This window comes from Planococcus citri, chromosome 2, assembly GCF_950023065.1.
Source record: "Planococcus citri chromosome 2, ihPlaCitr1.1, whole genome shotgun sequence".
In the NCBI taxonomy this organism is placed as follows: Eukaryota; Metazoa; Arthropoda; class Insecta; order Hemiptera; family Pseudococcidae; genus Planococcus; species Planococcus citri.
The window spans coordinates 37833233-37849762 of NC_088678.1; the positions used below are offsets into that span (position 1 = coordinate 37833233).

At 34.8% G+C, this 16530-nt stretch overlaps 2 protein-coding genes across 6 annotated transcripts; both read right to left on the reverse strand.

The window, feature by feature from the left end:
- Window positions 1–123: 123 nt before the first annotated feature.
- LOC135835666 (rho GTPase-activating protein gacU-like) lies at window positions 124–6062 on the reverse strand. Of its 2 annotated transcripts, none has more exons than XM_065350035.1 (6): window positions 5561–6062; window positions 2443–3993; window positions 2002–2202; window positions 1554–1700; window positions 1162–1404; window positions 124–897 (listed from the first exon to the last, which is right to left on the reverse strand). In XM_065350035.1, exons 1-6 carry the CDS (start codon window positions 5584–5586, stop codon window positions 681–683), a joined length of 2385 nt encoding a protein of 794 aa, XP_065206107.1. In that variant the 5' UTR covers window positions 5587–6062; the 3' UTR covers window positions 124–680. The 2 variants fall into 2 exon arrangements, with proteins under 2 accessions (XP_065206107.1, XP_065206106.1); XM_065350034.1 differs by having other exon boundaries at window positions 1554–1745; window positions 5561–6061.
- Window positions 6063–7775: 1713 nt separating this feature from the next.
- On the reverse strand, window positions 7776–16517 carry LOC135835667 (uncharacterized). Of its 4 annotated transcripts, none has more exons than XM_065350038.1 (7): window positions 16246–16514; window positions 12558–13736; window positions 12323–12457; window positions 12103–12210; window positions 11822–11986; window positions 8267–11653; window positions 7776–8176 (listed from the first exon to the last, which is right to left on the reverse strand). In XM_065350038.1, the coding sequence occupies exons 1-6, from the start codon at window positions 16263–16265 to the stop codon at window positions 11404–11406; spliced, it is 1857 nt and encodes a 618-aa protein (XP_065206110.1). In that variant the 5' UTR covers window positions 16266–16514; the 3' UTR covers window positions 7776–8176; window positions 8267–11403. The 4 variants fall into 4 exon arrangements, with proteins under 4 accessions (XP_065206110.1, XP_065206108.1, XP_065206109.1 ...); XM_065350036.1 differs by having other exon boundaries at window positions 7776–8194; XM_065350037.1 differs by having other exon boundaries at window positions 7776–8208.
- Between the last annotated feature and the right edge of the window lie 13 nt (window positions 16518–16530).

Sequence of the window (16530 nt, forward strand, 5' to 3'; positions counted from 1 at the left end):
TTTTTTATTAATTATTTATTTTAATTAGGTATTTTTATTTTTTAAATAAAAAATTCAAATTTATAAGAACAAAGAAGCAACAACGATCATTAAAAAATACGTTGGTAAATTAAATAGCAAGAGTGCAAGACGTATTTTATTTACTATAGAATCAAGAATGATCACTGATGCGAGTCGACTCTCGACTCAAATTACAAAATGAAAATTGAAATTCCATCCACAATCAAACAACTTAATTTAATTATTAATGAAGTGAATGTGAATACACACTTCTTTAATGAATAAAAATTAAAATATGTATAAATTTTAAAAAAACAGAAAATACGAGCCCTATGAAGTAATTTTTAAAAAAATCCTAGTTCTTGGAATTTGCAATGCAATACGTGGAAATAAAAGAAATCTGCACTGCAGGAGGCTTGCATTAAAATTAAAAATATAAATGAAAAGAATATAATAGCTAAATCTAGATACTTATATAATGTAAGTTATAAATTTTGTAAGATTAGATTCATTAGATTAATAATATAATATTTTGTAAAAGCGCTACGTATGATATTTTCCCACATTACTCATTTATGTAATGGCCAATATTGTAAACAAATATTTTTGAAATTTAGGTACCTACTAATGTTGATTTGAAAATAGAAAAGATTTTAAAGAATATCGAACATAAAGTCCATTTACTGTTTTCCTGTTTCATTTCCGTTTCCTTTTTTCTTATAATTATCCGAACTGTGCTTATTTGAATGCGTCTGCAACCTTGTTGGATGAGCGGTGACAAAATCGCATAGACCGCAACTGAAAACCTTTCGATTTCCGGGATGAGCTTGAATTGCGTGTTGTATCAAATGCGCTGAACGGAAGAAAATTTTTCCACAATTTGCGCACGTCCAAAACCTGGGAAGAGAATTATAAAAATACAATTTCAAATAAATACTGAATTTTGAATATGTAATGTCATAATTGAAAGAGTTTCAAGAAAAAGGACCTAAGACCCGCAGCCGAGTTTTGCATAGATAGGTACTTACATGATTAGTTAATTTTTCACCATTCAAATAATTTTAAAAATGTACCTACTGAATGATTTTTTCTGAAAAGTATGATTTCCCAGAGACATCCTTTGTAGAAAGAAATATTAAAATCGTCTCAACTGATACTTACTCTTGTCCTGGGAAAATTTTTTCAAACGGTAGGCTCAAATCTTCATTTTTGTGAACACTTTGCACATGTTTATCATGAGCATCTAACGAAGTGAAGTGCTGTATGCATTTTCCATTACCATAGGGGCAGCGCAAATAGTCAGGATACGGATCAGGATGATTGTTCAAAATATGTACATCAAGAGCGGACTTTGCTATATAATTTGGAACCGCGGGATTTTCCTTCTGGCATACCAGGCATGTTCTAAAATAGGTACATAATATGTAACAGAAAATTCCAGAAGCGTTTCTTATTGAAAATAGCATTCTATTTACGAACAAATATGTACATTATAGGTAGGTATTTGTCATTGTATTTTATCGTAAGTAGTTATGCCGTATGATTTATTTTACCCATTTTCTGTGGTTAGTTTCTTGTAACAAACTCGCCGTACATGGCCCGAAAGTGAACTCGATGTTGATGTGACGAATCCACAAACTTGGCACTTCCAAGCGTTTTCATCATCGGCGTGAGCAAGGTTCGTATGTTGACTTACTTTTCTAGTATTATCAAACGTCTCATTACAGAATTTGCAACAATATATTCTGGTAAAAATGGACAACTAAAATTAAAATCTGCCAGTAATATATACTAAACATACGTAAGTAAAGGTACGTAAACTCAAGTGACACCGGGTTCCGCTCAACAATACATTCTGGGTTGAATAAGCCTTAAGTACCTATACAAAATAGATACTATAGGTACCTAACTAATTCAACTAAACCATCAATTCGGAATAAAAATAAATTATGAGCTACCTACTCTACGTAGAAAGGTAATTGATTTAGGAAATGGACTTACTTCTTCTTTGGCACTGAATTTTTTTTAGAAACACTTTTGTTTTTCGTCAATTTTGAAACCGTTGCAGACGAAGCCAGGCTTGATTTGTTCGTTGACTGTAACTCCAATACAAACGGCGAGGACTCGAGCGACTTTCTCGACTTTTTAGGGTTACCTTTCTCTTTTCTAGGTTTAGCAACTTGAGCTATTTTCTTCCTCTTCCTAATTTACATAAACGAATTGGTTTTAATTAATGGAATAAGTTCAACAGAAGAATTGATTTGAAAATAGCCATTGAATATTTTTTGAGAAAGTTTGAAAATAATCTGAATAGGTAGGTATAAATTCACTCAAGCAACAAAATTCTACTCTGTAAACTGGATATTTCAGTAGATAAGTTGACATTATATGCTATAATTTTTGAGCCATTTGCATGCAAATAAAAAGAACTTAATTTATAACCTTGTTTTTATTTCCACGTCTTCATTCTGATGACTCCTTTTTTGAGTGGAAACACGGGCGTCATTTTTGGCTGCGAATACGATGTTTTCAAGTTCTGAAATCGGCGAAAGAAGGATATAAGGAGTGGGGAACTTTGAAATAGGTTCCGTCGGAATTGAGAGCTGAGTATTCGCAGTCAAGACATTGCCTTCATTTTGTGTATGAACTATGGAACCGTGACTATCTTGTTCATTTGAATTTGAACAAACAGTACTTGGTGTATTTTGAGATGACAAATTATCGCCACCATCTTCCGCATTCGCTGCTAGTGAATCAAGGCTAGCTTGCATATTTGAATTTGAACCACCATCCTCATCCGCTGTTTCTACACCTGCAGGCAGCGAAGCTGAAGTATCATTGGGTTCATTCAAACATGAACAGTTGTCTTCATCTTCTTGATGATCAGCTTCGTCTGAACTGATAATACAAATTAGATCATTTGAACTCGAATTGTTGTTTTCAGCTCCTTGTTGAACGTCTCCAGCATTATTAGAATCGGCAGTTTTCACCGGATTTGAACCATTCTCGACATTAATTTCTTCAGTGGGAAAAGTTGAATTATTCGAACCCGAAGCGTCGTTTCCATCTTCCTGTTGAATAACGTTTGCCTCGTTATTAAAATCAACAGTTTTCACCCAATTCGAATCATTTTCCTCGGCTTTTTTATTAGGAAAAGTTGAACTATCAGGACTCAAATAGTTGTCTGCATCTACGCTTTGAATATCTCTCGCTGCATTAATATCTGAAAATTTCGTTGAAACCGCTTCAGATTCGGCACCATAATCAATTACTATGACATCGCATACATCATCATTTGAACGGCGATCTAATTTACGACCACGCGATAAAATTCTTGGATCCACATTATTCAACTTCCTAGACCTTCTCTTGTTATTCACAGCTGGCGTGACTGATCCATTTACGCTTGATAAAGCATCATAAAGCATCGCAGTTCCACGACTTCGGCTTCGATTTCTTTGAGATGAAATTGGGGTTTGATCAGATACATTAGATAGAGTCGATGTTTTACGCGTAGAAATGCCGGAAGAAAGTGTCACTAGGCCTAATTCTTTTGCAAAATTCACCTTAGGTTTGTTATATTTGGCACGAGGCGAGTCGTCCCTCTTATTCAAAATTGACGAATTAACTTGGCTATGTTCTGATGAATTCGACGCATTGCTTTCTACGGCTGTAATCGGATTCAGGCCTAGTAAATTTTGAATGGTGTTTTGTTCAGGAGACCCGAAAGGAGAATCCTGCTCAGCGACTCTGACAAATGACGATAAATTTCTTTGGACCTGATCAATTACTTTACAATCGGCTCGCAACGTGCCATACAATTGTTTCAGTGTATAATTCAAAATATCTCTTTGGTAAGTTGTCTTGTAGAGTTGATTCTTCATAATTGATAATTCTGCTTCGAGCGATTCGATTCTACTATTGGCATCGCGGAGTTTTTCATTCGTCGATATCCAACTTGAACGGAATGCATCCACTTGATTCAACACCGAGCTGCAAGGAAGCAAAAATTATATTTAGGTAGGTAGGTAGGTAGGTATGCATAATGTAAATATGTAGGCAAAAGTGGATAAGCTTAAGTACCATACATGATTACAAATCACCACCATTATTGGCATTCTAATCCAATGTAGACTTGCATGTAAATTTTATAAAATAAATATTCTCGTTCTTATCAGCTGTCATCCCTCAAAACGATGAGTATTTAGATAGGTATTCGTTAGTAGGTAGTTACTAGATGGGTCCACTTTGACTTTTTTTTGGAAAATTGAAGGAGGGATTCGATTAAACGTTGTGGGAGGGTGGACCCAAAAAAAACTGTAGGTAAAATTTCGGATCTTCAATATTTGAATCATCACTTTTATACTGGGGGTTCAAATTTTAAAATTTACAATTTACGTACCAGTAGGTGCATAAAAAATCAAAAAAAATTCGAATTTTTTTTTTGTGTTATACATATTAATTTAGAAGTAAGAAAAATGTTTTTGAAATTTTTTCACATGCGAGTCTTGGAAAGATGAAAAAAGTTGATATAAAATACAAAAATAATTCTACGACTACGAGTCAGACATTTTAAAAATTTTTCCTGAAGTTAGAGTGGAAATGGTGGCTAATCATGAAAAAACGATCGAAGTTGATTGGATACTACTTCACTAGCAATTATATTTTTAAAAAAACCTTGCCTGCATATAAAAATTTTACCCACCGAGCGAGAGGTCAGTAAGAATTTTTCCACGACAACGCCGTGGAAAAAATCAAGTGACGCGCCAAAGTATACGGCCCGGGAAATAATTAGTTTTTAAGCCGCCAGGCGCCACTCCAGGCGCTAGTACAAGGAAATGTTTATCAAAAAAAGAAAATGGTATACAGCGCAGTGGTAGTTGCATACCCACCGACTCGCAGGCGCAGTTTCATAACAACCGGCGACGGCGACGCAACGTCTGGCACTTCACTTACCCTAGTAAGTATCGCATTAAAATCAAAATTATTAATGATGAAATCATTAGGTACTCATGAATCATCATAGTCAGATCAAATCTTGTAACTTGAGCGAACAATTTTCTTACAATTAATTTGTACCAACCAAGAATAAAAATGAAAGCTATCACGAACAACGCGAGATGTGTACCTACATAAAGAAAAACAAATCAAAAAACATTAGGTTAGCCCATTGACAATGTGAAAAGAAGACGAACATTTCGAGCAAATCACCATCATGTTTTTTAAATTAAATTTTTGAGAAATTTAAGCCTACGAGGTGCTTTGGTGCCAACGACCCTCCCATTAACAAATCACTATATGGAATCGCCATAAGTTTAAAAACAAAATAATTAGCATACATTTGATGAGCGGAGGGCGTCGCGTTCCCACTTCCTTTCGTCACAACATTCGAAAAAATTTCATCATGATATTCATGAAAGCAACTAGGTATAATTTCGTACTAGTCGTACTTCGCTATATATTTACGCGTTTGAGCAAAATTTGAATCAAGTTCAACCTCCAAATCCAAAACGAAATGATCTTCTTGAAAACTATTAAATTAATAGGTACAAAAGCTTACTTTGTCTGATCGTCACAAATCTCCATTACGCTGATGCCGGTTACCTTTAAAAACCGAAATCTAAACACTGGACGTCAATTTGTGCTTCGTAGAAGGTCGTTTTCTGCTTGTTGTAGGTATTGCCTAGGCACTCATTTAAGTATGTCAAACTGTCAGTGCACAACCCTCACTCCCACGTGATTGTGACTAAGGCGATAAAAAAAAGCATATACCTCGACACATGTTTGTACTACAGATAACAGAAGTGAGAAGATGGAGCAATCGAAACGGAACAGTCCTATTTAAACAATAATCCAAAATGTGTGTGGATCGCGCTGCATATAATATGTATAATTTCAGAGAAATGGAGTCCAAAGTACTCACTACGCGTACAAAACGTTCTTCGTAAATAAACAGAGATAAGCAAACACTACCATTTTTCACAAAAAATTCTATGGAGAGAAAATAACACCGCACATGTGTGGACTAACACGTAGGTATGCTTACCGAAGTATGACTCGACTACTCTATAGAAATGGTTGAGGGTGCTGGTAGAGTGGTAGGTAGGTACCTACCTACGGTGCGGAGTTTTAAGTAGAGAGTGTAATGATGAAATATCAAACACGTTTGTTGAATATGTTGCATAATACACAAGTTGTAAGGATACACAAATGGTTGAAATTCAAGAGTACTGTATATCTTGGAATATATGTAGATCAGATGATGATATTTTTGGTTTAACGAAATAATATTCACTGAAAAACAGTGAGTGGTCTCATGACAGAAGTGTTATGGGTAATTATAAAGTTCTTTTCAACGAGAAACTTCTATTTAAAAAAAAAATCATTTCTGTTGTTGATTCCAGTACATATTACAGTGAAATCAATGTAATTATTCCATAACGAGACAGTGTAACCCAAATAATTTGAAGACGATGACTTTCTAGGAAAATTACCAAAAGTTTGAATTTTTCAATAACACAATGTAAATTATTACCGCACTTCGGTGAATAATTGGTGAAAAAACTGAACCTGGAAGTCCTCAATACCTATTTAGCAGCTAGTTAAATGAATATTTAATCTGAAGTTAGAAACACGACATTCTATCGTAAATTCTATTCACAAAATATGTTCCTTATTTCTGTGAAGCTTCTTCGTTACGCATGAACGTAAAGGGAACTTATTTATTCCATTTTACCCGTAGAATCATTTTGTAGGAATAATAATTTCAAACATGTCTGCAACAAGTAGAATACTACAGATGGTTTTTATAATAGCTTGGAAATTAAGTCACAAGCGTTTCCGACGATAGGCACTTACTTATGTGGCTTTTTCTTAGGGAGTTGATAATTTATTAAAATTATTCAGCAGACAAATGTTAAATTACCCATTATTTAATTAGACACACTGCAGTTGCTGGGTGTTATCCTTTTTTTTTTTTTTTTTTTGAATTTTTCTTTTTACAGTCATCTTTAATTTCAAAATGAAATGTATTTTAACTTTTGAACATTTTACTCATTTTTTTAAGGATATTAAAAATTTCTGAAGGTACTTTCAATGTTCTTTTAATTTTGAAGAAAGGTACTTAATATTATTTTGTAGGCATGAATTTATTTTTATGAATGGCTATTTTCAAACACATTCACTAGGTACCTACAACATTAATGCTTCAAAACCACACCATTAAAATTTTTGAAGCACTGCCTGTTTAGAATTTTAAAATAGACGCATATCTTACACAGAAATTGTATCTAGCTAATTAAGTATTTCCTGTCTGATGTTATCTAATCCCTAACTTCGAGCTACAGTTATAATAAGCATTTGTAATCGTTTTTTCTCTATTTCCTTTCCCTTTTTCTTCTTCTTCTTTCTTTAGCATGGATTACGTAGCTGATAAAGAGATCGTTTCTGTTCTCTTAGATACATACATATATGAAAAATGTTACGATAAAAATATTGATAGTATTTTAAAAATGTGAGAGTCGAGATATTTTCTAGAATGAATTTTGATATCTTTGAAGTTCTACAGTACCTACATTTTATTCAAGCAAAGACATCAATTTAAATTTTTAAAAACAAATCAGAAGTAGGTACTTTGCCGAAAATGAATAATACAGTGTTCTTGAAGTCTACTTATGCTTATATAACTGAATAAAAAACTACTTAACTTGAAGGATTTTTTTTCAAGTTAAGAATTTCACGATACGAAAAAAAAACTTTCAAATAAATGGTCACCATTACCAAACAACCCCTGAAATATTTATTCAAAAATTCAAAACATACAAATAGGTACACAATGTTAAGTACCTTTTAGAGCACATCATTTAAAAATTAAACCAAAACAAACTCCGAAGCAAGGAAATATTTATCACGTTTTAAAACTACACGTAGAAAAAACGTTTTTGCTTTTCAATTAAGTAGAGAAAATATACCTACAATCTAGCGATGGGCCTTAATTTTTGGAGGACATCCTCTCAAATGATTCGAAAGGCTTCTAATGCTGGTGAAATGTCGATTACAGCAATCGGATCGACGAGGACAAGGATAATAGTCCGGAAATGGATTAGGATGGTATTTCGAAATATGAGAATCGAGGTCTCTGCTGGACTGAAACTTCATTCCGTCCGGGTTATTTCTCCTGCATATTACACATTCCCTGCAACATTGTAACTTTTTTTAAAAAAAAAAGATATGGAATACCTAGGAAAACTTGGCCACCGGTACATACATGCATGATATTTTCTTTCGATTATTCGACGATGAAACCATATGTGACGAAGAGATCTCCCCTTTCTCATCACTTTTCTCATTCGCATCTTCCTGATTTATGTTTTTAGCAGGGTGTCCAATTCCAAATTCACACGTAAGCTTAGTATGATATTTCAACTTATGGGTCTTCATTTTTTTTGACGATTTCGTAACGTATTTGCAATATTCGCAAGTCATCGAAGCTTTCGCAAACGCGGAGTGTTCTCGTTTTACGTGATTTTTCAGATCTACTGAAAGTGCGAACATTTCACCACAGAAAGTGCAAAGCCAACCCAGTTGACCACATGCTAGCAAAAAGCTAGCGTTTTATTCGCGTTTTGATAAGTTGCTAGCAATTTACTCGCTTTTTGTGGCCAGCAATAATTATCTCGCTAAAAGTAAGCGATTTTCTTGCAGTTTTTCGCTAGCAAATTCAATTCTAGCAATTTTCGAGCTGTTTTCCAGCGACTCTCAGCTAGCTTTTACTTCACTTTAACTTGCTCGCCTTATGCTAGCGTATTACTGGCGGATACTTGCTCGCAATTCTATGCTAGGACAGTTCAAGCAATATTCTCGCATATCTCAGCTAGCTTTTACTTCACTTCATACATGCTCGCCTGATGCTAGCGTATCACTGATGGATACTTGCTTGCAATTCTATGCCAAGAAAGTTCAAGCAATATTCTCGCATATCTCAGCTAGCTTTTTCCTCACTCTATACCTGCTCGCTTAATGCCAGCGTATCACTGACTAATATGTACCTGCTCACAGTTTTATGATAGGAAACTTCAGGTAATATTCTTGCATCTCTGAGCTAGCATTTACTTAGCCATCTGGCTCTAGAAAAATGTAAGCATATCTCTAGTTTCTGCATCTGGTGACTTGGCGTTTTCTTTGTAGTCAAATGATAGGAACGTGCTACCAGATCTTACGCATTTCTCACCAATAAACCTTTTTCTGCGTTATTTATTGTAGCAAAATGCGAGCAAGTATCTTTTCCATCCCTCAGCGCGCATACAAAAATCATTAAAAATATTCCTGCATATGACAATAGGAGTAATTGCACCCCCCCCCGCCGATCTTCCGGGGTAACTTTTTTCTTAAAGGGGACAACAAAATTTCATCAAATGGACATAGATATAGAAAGCTGTAGTTTACTCTACACTCCAATTTTAACACCCTCTGAAGACGACTTCAGGTGGGTTCAAGTCATTTTAGAGCCTCCAGTAGGCTTTTGAAACTTGAAATTCCCACAACATTAATTAATCAATTGGAGTTGACAAGCTGAAATTTACTTCGCAGGTTTCAAATGGTTTTGAAGCTTCCAGCTACTTTTAGGAAATTCCAATTTTCCAAAAAACGCCATACAACCTTCGAAAATTCGCTGGAGGCTCCAAAACGACTTGAAATCCACAAGCAGTTGACTTCGTAGCGTATTAAAATTAGTTTGCAGAATGAATTTCGACTCTCCATCTCAGTTTGATGAAATTTTGTGAAAATTTAAAGTTTTAAAAATCTGCTGGAGGCTTCAGGAATTTCCAAAGAGTCGCTGGAGGCTCCAAAACGACTTGAAATTCACCTGCAGTACTTCGTAGCGTATTGAAATTAGTTTTCAGAATAAATTTGAGCTTTACAACTTCAATTTGAGTTTCAAAAATCTGCTGGAGGCTCCAGAACTGCTCAAAACAAGTTGAAACCGTTTCCCATCGATTTGGCATGTCGAAAATAGGGTATATCCCAAATGTCAGGTTTCTTGGTCAATTTGGTAAAATTTTGATTTTTTCTCACATTTTGGCCAAAATTTGATTTTTGAAAATTCACCAAATATCGAAAAAGGTACTTACTTTAGCACTTGAATACATCAAAGAAATCAATCTTTCAAACCAAATCTAGACAAACCCCTCAAAACTGGGCGTAAAAATCCTGGCAATTATACACGCCCAGTATAAAAAAATGTCAAAAAAAAAAAAAAAAAAAATTTTGACAGGTGATGAATTTTTGCATGATCTTTCGATCTACGTTTGTAAGGTTTGAAAAATTTTGTGCACGTCCTATGTTGAAACGCAAAATCTGCGATTTCGGCTGACCTTTCAATCAAAATTGCCGCCATTTTGTAAGTAATGCCAATTTTTTCAGCAAGTTTGCTTTAAAATGTTCCTTAGGATGTCCCCTTTAAGGAAAACGTTGTCCCGGAGGATCGGCAGGGGGTGCAATTACCCCCATTTCCGTGGACTAAAATGTTGTTCAAATGTTTTTGAAATTTTTCATTTTCATGGTTTGTTTGATACTTCATTTTCAAATTTTAAATTTTGACAAATTTTCTATTTAAAAAAAAAAACTTCATTTTTTATTTAATAAAGTGATTTTTCAACCTAAGCGCTAGCATAATGCTAGCGAATTGCTAGCGTCGATCTCTCTCATGGTATAGTTTGCTACTCTTAGATAAAGTGTGTCATCAAGTTGAATATAAGCTCAAGGTGGTATCTTGTTGAAAAGTAAGAAGAGTGACATCACTCTTCTTATACTATCCCAAGATGCTAGCGTTATGCTACCTCTAAGCTGGGACAGTCGCCTAATTTTTGGAATTTCCTGGAGAACTACCACCTGTTAAAGGTAAACACCCAGAATTTTTAAAAATTAATTAATAGTAATTACTTTACTGATCAAAGTTTTTCTACGCTAGCAAAATGCTAGCTTCTTGCTAGCATAATTTGCGCTAGCGTAAATGGTGCCGGAATATGAGACACTTTTTGTAAAAATTGCTAGCAAATCAGTCGCGATTTAGTCGCATGTACGTAGCAGAATGCAGAGCAAAGTGCCAACAAAATGCTAGCTTTTTGCTAGCTTTGTGCCAGCTACGTGCTAGCTATTTGTGCGCAATTCTGCTACTCTAATGCGACCTAATCGCAACTGATTTGCTAGCATTTTTTAAAAAAAGTGTCTCAAATTCCGGCACCATTTACGCTAGCACAAAATTTGCTAGCATTTGGTCAACTGGGAAGATCTACCAAACAAAAAAACCAATAATTTATAACAATATACATATATCTACTGTACGAGCGAAATCGTATGATGCAGTTCAAAGTACCTCGGTGCCTATAATAATAATACAAGCACCTACTTTTGTTGCTGAACGACGTTTTTTTGTGAATGAAGCGATGTTCCTTTTTGATGCAGTAATATATGTGTGCGTAAGTTAGTCCTGGATCTAAAATGTCTTATACAGTTTTTTTCTTCATAGGGACAACGTGTATAGACCGGAAACGGGTTGGGATGATTTTCCAATAAGTGCTGATCGAGTTCACGATAAGAAAAGAATTGCGGATTTGAATCATTTGGATTTTGTTTCGCGCATATCAAACATTTCCTGCAAAAGTGAGCGAAATTTTTGATTGTTATTTCAAATACATAGGTACTTACGAGCAACGAAAAAAAAAAATTAAAAAAGTAGATTAAACTGAAGTCATTGTAGGATGAAAAAATTGACAGAAATAAGCAAGGTATAGTTGGTATAGGTATCGGTACCTATACTTACTTTCTATATTGTTTAGAAATGGTTTTATCAGGAATGCACATCCGTGAATTCAAAAGTGGCACGGGTGATGGTCCTTCACTTGCAGAACATGAATCTATAGGATGAAAAGGATCGATACTTCCATGGACACTCAAATAGTTTTCATTTTTCATACATTGTTCTCCTCTGAAAAAAAAAAAACAAAAAAATGTAATCGTGTGCCCAAGCATCATAATTCTGGAGACAATGAGACATTTTGTTTTAAATTTTCATTCAACTGAACAAGAGAAATTTCATACTACTTTTTGCATTCAGAAGACGTTGATGAATTTGTTTTTTTATTTGAATAATTTGAGGGGAAATATTCATCTTCACTTGAATACTTATCGTTCTTTATAAATTTTCGTTCTCTGAAAGAAAAAAAATCCTAGTTTCAATTCAAACTTGAAGCCAAAAACTTCAAGTGGTGTGTAGTTGAAGTTGGAGCCTAATGTCCATGAAAAGTTGAATCTAACTGCCCACCTTAGATTATAACGCCAATTGGGGATTTCTACACAAGACATCTCATTGATCTCGTTACAATAATAGTTTGAATTTTTGCCGGATTCAGTGACTAAATCTTCTTCTGCCATTTCGACATCCGCATCATTTTCTGTCCTGCAAAATCAAACACCTAGGTAAATTTTTACAACAAAATTAAAAATGTAAATTTTTGAACTTTCAATGCAACAATTCAGCATGTTTTTTTCCTACTTACACTTCATTAAAACTACTGATTTCTGACGGATTTTGTAGATTGTCTGAGTTTTGAATGGCTAAATCTTCATTAGAATTCTCGACATCACCGTATTCATTATTACTCAACGGAGAAGAATCGGAGCTGATTTGATGACGTAAGATTTCTTCGGCGGTGTCGTCAGAACTAGTAAACTCGATTGATGTACTCGTAGTACCAATTTGTGGTGGATTTTCTTGATCGTCTGGGTTTTCAATACCTATATCTTCATCATTGGAACTAACAACTTCGTTACATTTATTCTGACCGGATAAAGAAGAATCGCATTTGTCTTGGTTACTGGTAATTGTTTCAGAGTTGCGAACCACCTCATCGTTGGGCAATGAGAAATTCGAAGATGGCGTTACGACACACGAAGGAATTTCATTTTTGGAAAATGAATACGATTTATTATGGCTGTCATTACGATTTGCAAACCTTTGCGAAGACGACGCGATTAAATCGGTCAAAAATAGTCTACAATCATTTTTTTCCAGCGTCCCATTGTTCGTTGGAACAATCTTGCTCTGCGAATTTTCCGAAATAGAAAACAAGGTGGAGTAAAACGTGAACAAATTTGTAAACTCGAGTAAATTTACACCTTCGTTTAACACAGGTTGCGTTAATGTTTGTTGTAATATTGAAGGTTTTGATCTATCATAAGAACACGCTGAAGGAAACTCAACATTTTTATCCGTAACATGAAGTGGGCATAAATCAACATCGTCGATACCGGATTGCTCTTTATTTTTATGATTTTTAATCAAAGCATCTTCGCCGTTAATAACCTGTGTCTCGTTTTCATAAACTTTACAGCACGAATTATTCGAATCTATTGAAGATTTTCTTTTATCTAGATCGGAGATGGATTTTTCGACAGCTTTGCTCAACCACGACACATCCTCTTCGATTTCATCAATTTTTTTCGATATCGGGCCTTCCTTAACTAATTCTTCATGCAGCGTGTTAATCACTCGAGATAAAAGTAATCTCTCTCTTTCAACCACCAAATCCTTCGCTTTGTATCTGGCTACGGTTGTTTCGAGCTCTGCGATCTTATCGTTGGCTTTCTGTAGAGATGATTTCAAAATATCACGTTCTTTCCTTATTTCTTCCCATTTTGAAGAACAGGAACGTATTTGAGTCAGTAGGCCACTGAAACTGAAAAATAATATGTTATTAATATACATAGGTACCTATCTACTTATTACTTCACTGCCCATTTTACGAGGAAAACTCCCAGAGATTCAACAAACAAACGTAGCATTTCAGAAAAGCCTCAACGAATCTCGTAACTACCTACTCTGATCAGTTTTCATGATAAAAAATAACCGAGAACACTAAGATTTGTATGGAGGCCTCACAAGGGAACCTCTTGAGATATCCGCCTCCGATTTGAACGGGACCGCGATATTTTGAAAGAGCATGGTCTAAAACCCCCAAAACCAAATTTTCAGCTGCCCAACTTCATATCTCGATATTTGGCGAACGTTTGAAAATTCAAAATTGACTGTATTTGGTGATTTAAGATTTTTTCAAGAAAGTGCGTACACGATCAGTAAAAATGATTAAAATAAATCCTAAAACTGATATTGATTCCCCAAAAACAAATTTCGCCATTTCCAGCCATTCTGGAGCCTCCAGCGCGATTCTTCAATTTCTCCAGAATTTTTAATTTGTTCCAGAAGACGTTAATATGAAGTTGGGCAGCTGAAAATCGAGTTGTGTGTTAGTGTTACACTCGACCTGTTTAACGAATTTATACACATTTGAGCCGAATCTGGAGGGGACACCACGAGAGTGGTTTTTTGACCAGCTTTTTTCATAATAAAAATGGGTTAATTAATGACGAAATACAGCAATTCGCGCGAATTTCAAACATTTTCTCACAAACGAGAAATTTTTGAGTTTTGGATTTTTTAATTTTGAAAAAAGCTGATCAAAAAACCACTTTTGAGGTGTCACTCTCAAAATCGGCTGAAATGTGGATAAACTCGCTAAACAGGTCGAGTGTAATACACAACTCGATTTTCAGCTGCCCCACTTCATATTAACGTCTTCTGGAGCAAATTAAAAATTCTGGAGAAATTGAAAAATCGCGCTGGAGGCTCCAGAATGGCTGGAAATGGCGAAATTTGTTTTTGGGAAATCAATATCAGTTTTAGGATTTATTTTGATCATTTTTACTGATCATGTACGTACTTTTTTGAAAAAAGCTAAAATCACCAAATACAGTCTATTTTGAATTTTCAAACGTTCGCCAAATATCGAGATATGAAGTTGGGCAGCTGAAAATTTGGTTTTGGTAGACCAGGCTCTTTCCAAAAATCGCGGTCCCGTTCAAATCGGAGGCGGACACCTCAAGAGGTTCCCTTGTCAGATCGATCGAGTGTTACATATTTGAGTGTAAGTCATCGCTATAATGAGGGAACGATTTGTTATCACTTATCAACTAAAGCAGAGTGAGCTAGGTACCTGAATACCAAAGTCAAAATGAGAAGATACCTATGTAATAATAATTAGAATAAATACTTATTAGGCAGGTATTAAGTACAAATAATTCATTGCTAATTTCTATACACATTACACAGCACGAAAACATTCGGTACTTACCTGCATAATATTTGGTCGACTTGATGTAATTTTTTTGAAGTTCAATTTTGAAAAATAACTTATCTACTATCAAATTATTTTTTTAAAAAATCATTTTTTTTTCGTGTATATGTTTGAAAGTTTGTTTCAGGGCTTTCTTTTAAATTATTTTTTGAACATAAATAAAGTTTTAGCATTTTTTAACCTTTTTTTCAGAATATGTACCTTCCAAAATGTCATTTTGTCAGCTGAAAAATTTCTCTTTTTCTTCATTTTTCTGAATGTTTTGACATTTTAAAATGTTGATGAGTCAAAACTGTCAAGAGTCTTTGACTCAAAACTTCTAATTGTAAGTATGTAGGTACTTATTTATGGACATCAGACGGAAACGCCTCGATGCTTCAACTTTCTCCTACACGCTGTTTTTCTGTACATCTACTCGTACATTCTTAAATAACCCTCTCGCCCGCTCCTGGTACGAAGTCCAAACATATCTGTGTACTGTGTTTGAAAACGTTTGAGAGTCAGTTGTTTGTGAGTTCGTGTCATTCACTCATTCTCATTCTTTATAAACAGTCCTGTTAAGACTGATGACACCTACGAGTACATACGAATTTTGTTTGACGCGTCATTCAGGTCATTGCTATTCTGAAACACAGACACATTCAACATGTTCGGAGGGATGGTCAAATTATGTCTTCAATTACTGTGAGATCACCTATATCTTTCCTTCTAGGAAACCTAGTGGGGAGAGGTAGAGGACTGGTAGGTAATAGACCACTAAAGAGTACCTACTCATTAATTTTCTTAAAACACCTAACAAATCACAGATTAGACTTTTAGCTTGAAAAAATAGGTACCCCTTTAATTTTTGAATTTTTGTTCTCACTGATGATTATTGGAAAACCTAATTATTGTTTTGAAATTCTAAAAAAATTAACCTAACGTGCACCACCGACGCTCAAAAACATTTTTGAAACAAAAAAATAGTAGAACAGTCTGCCTACATGTAATGTAATCAACATAGATCTATACATATAATTACAAATAAAAACTGATAAGTGCGTAATTTGCTCACCTCGAATTGACAGACTCCATCAAATGTCAGATTGACGATGCTGTAATAACAAAATTTCCAATCGGCTACCTACGTTGCAATGCGGAAACCGAAGCAAGAAAGTGACGGTTTGCATTACGACGCTAAAAAGACATTGTAGTGGTACTCGAAATTCAACGAACGTTTTTATTCTTTTCACAATACGATGCTATTTATGTATCTGTGGTGTAGATTCGTTGTACTGTGCCACACACAGGCGAGCGATAACGCAATGATAACGACATTAGGTACTATGCTCACTTCATA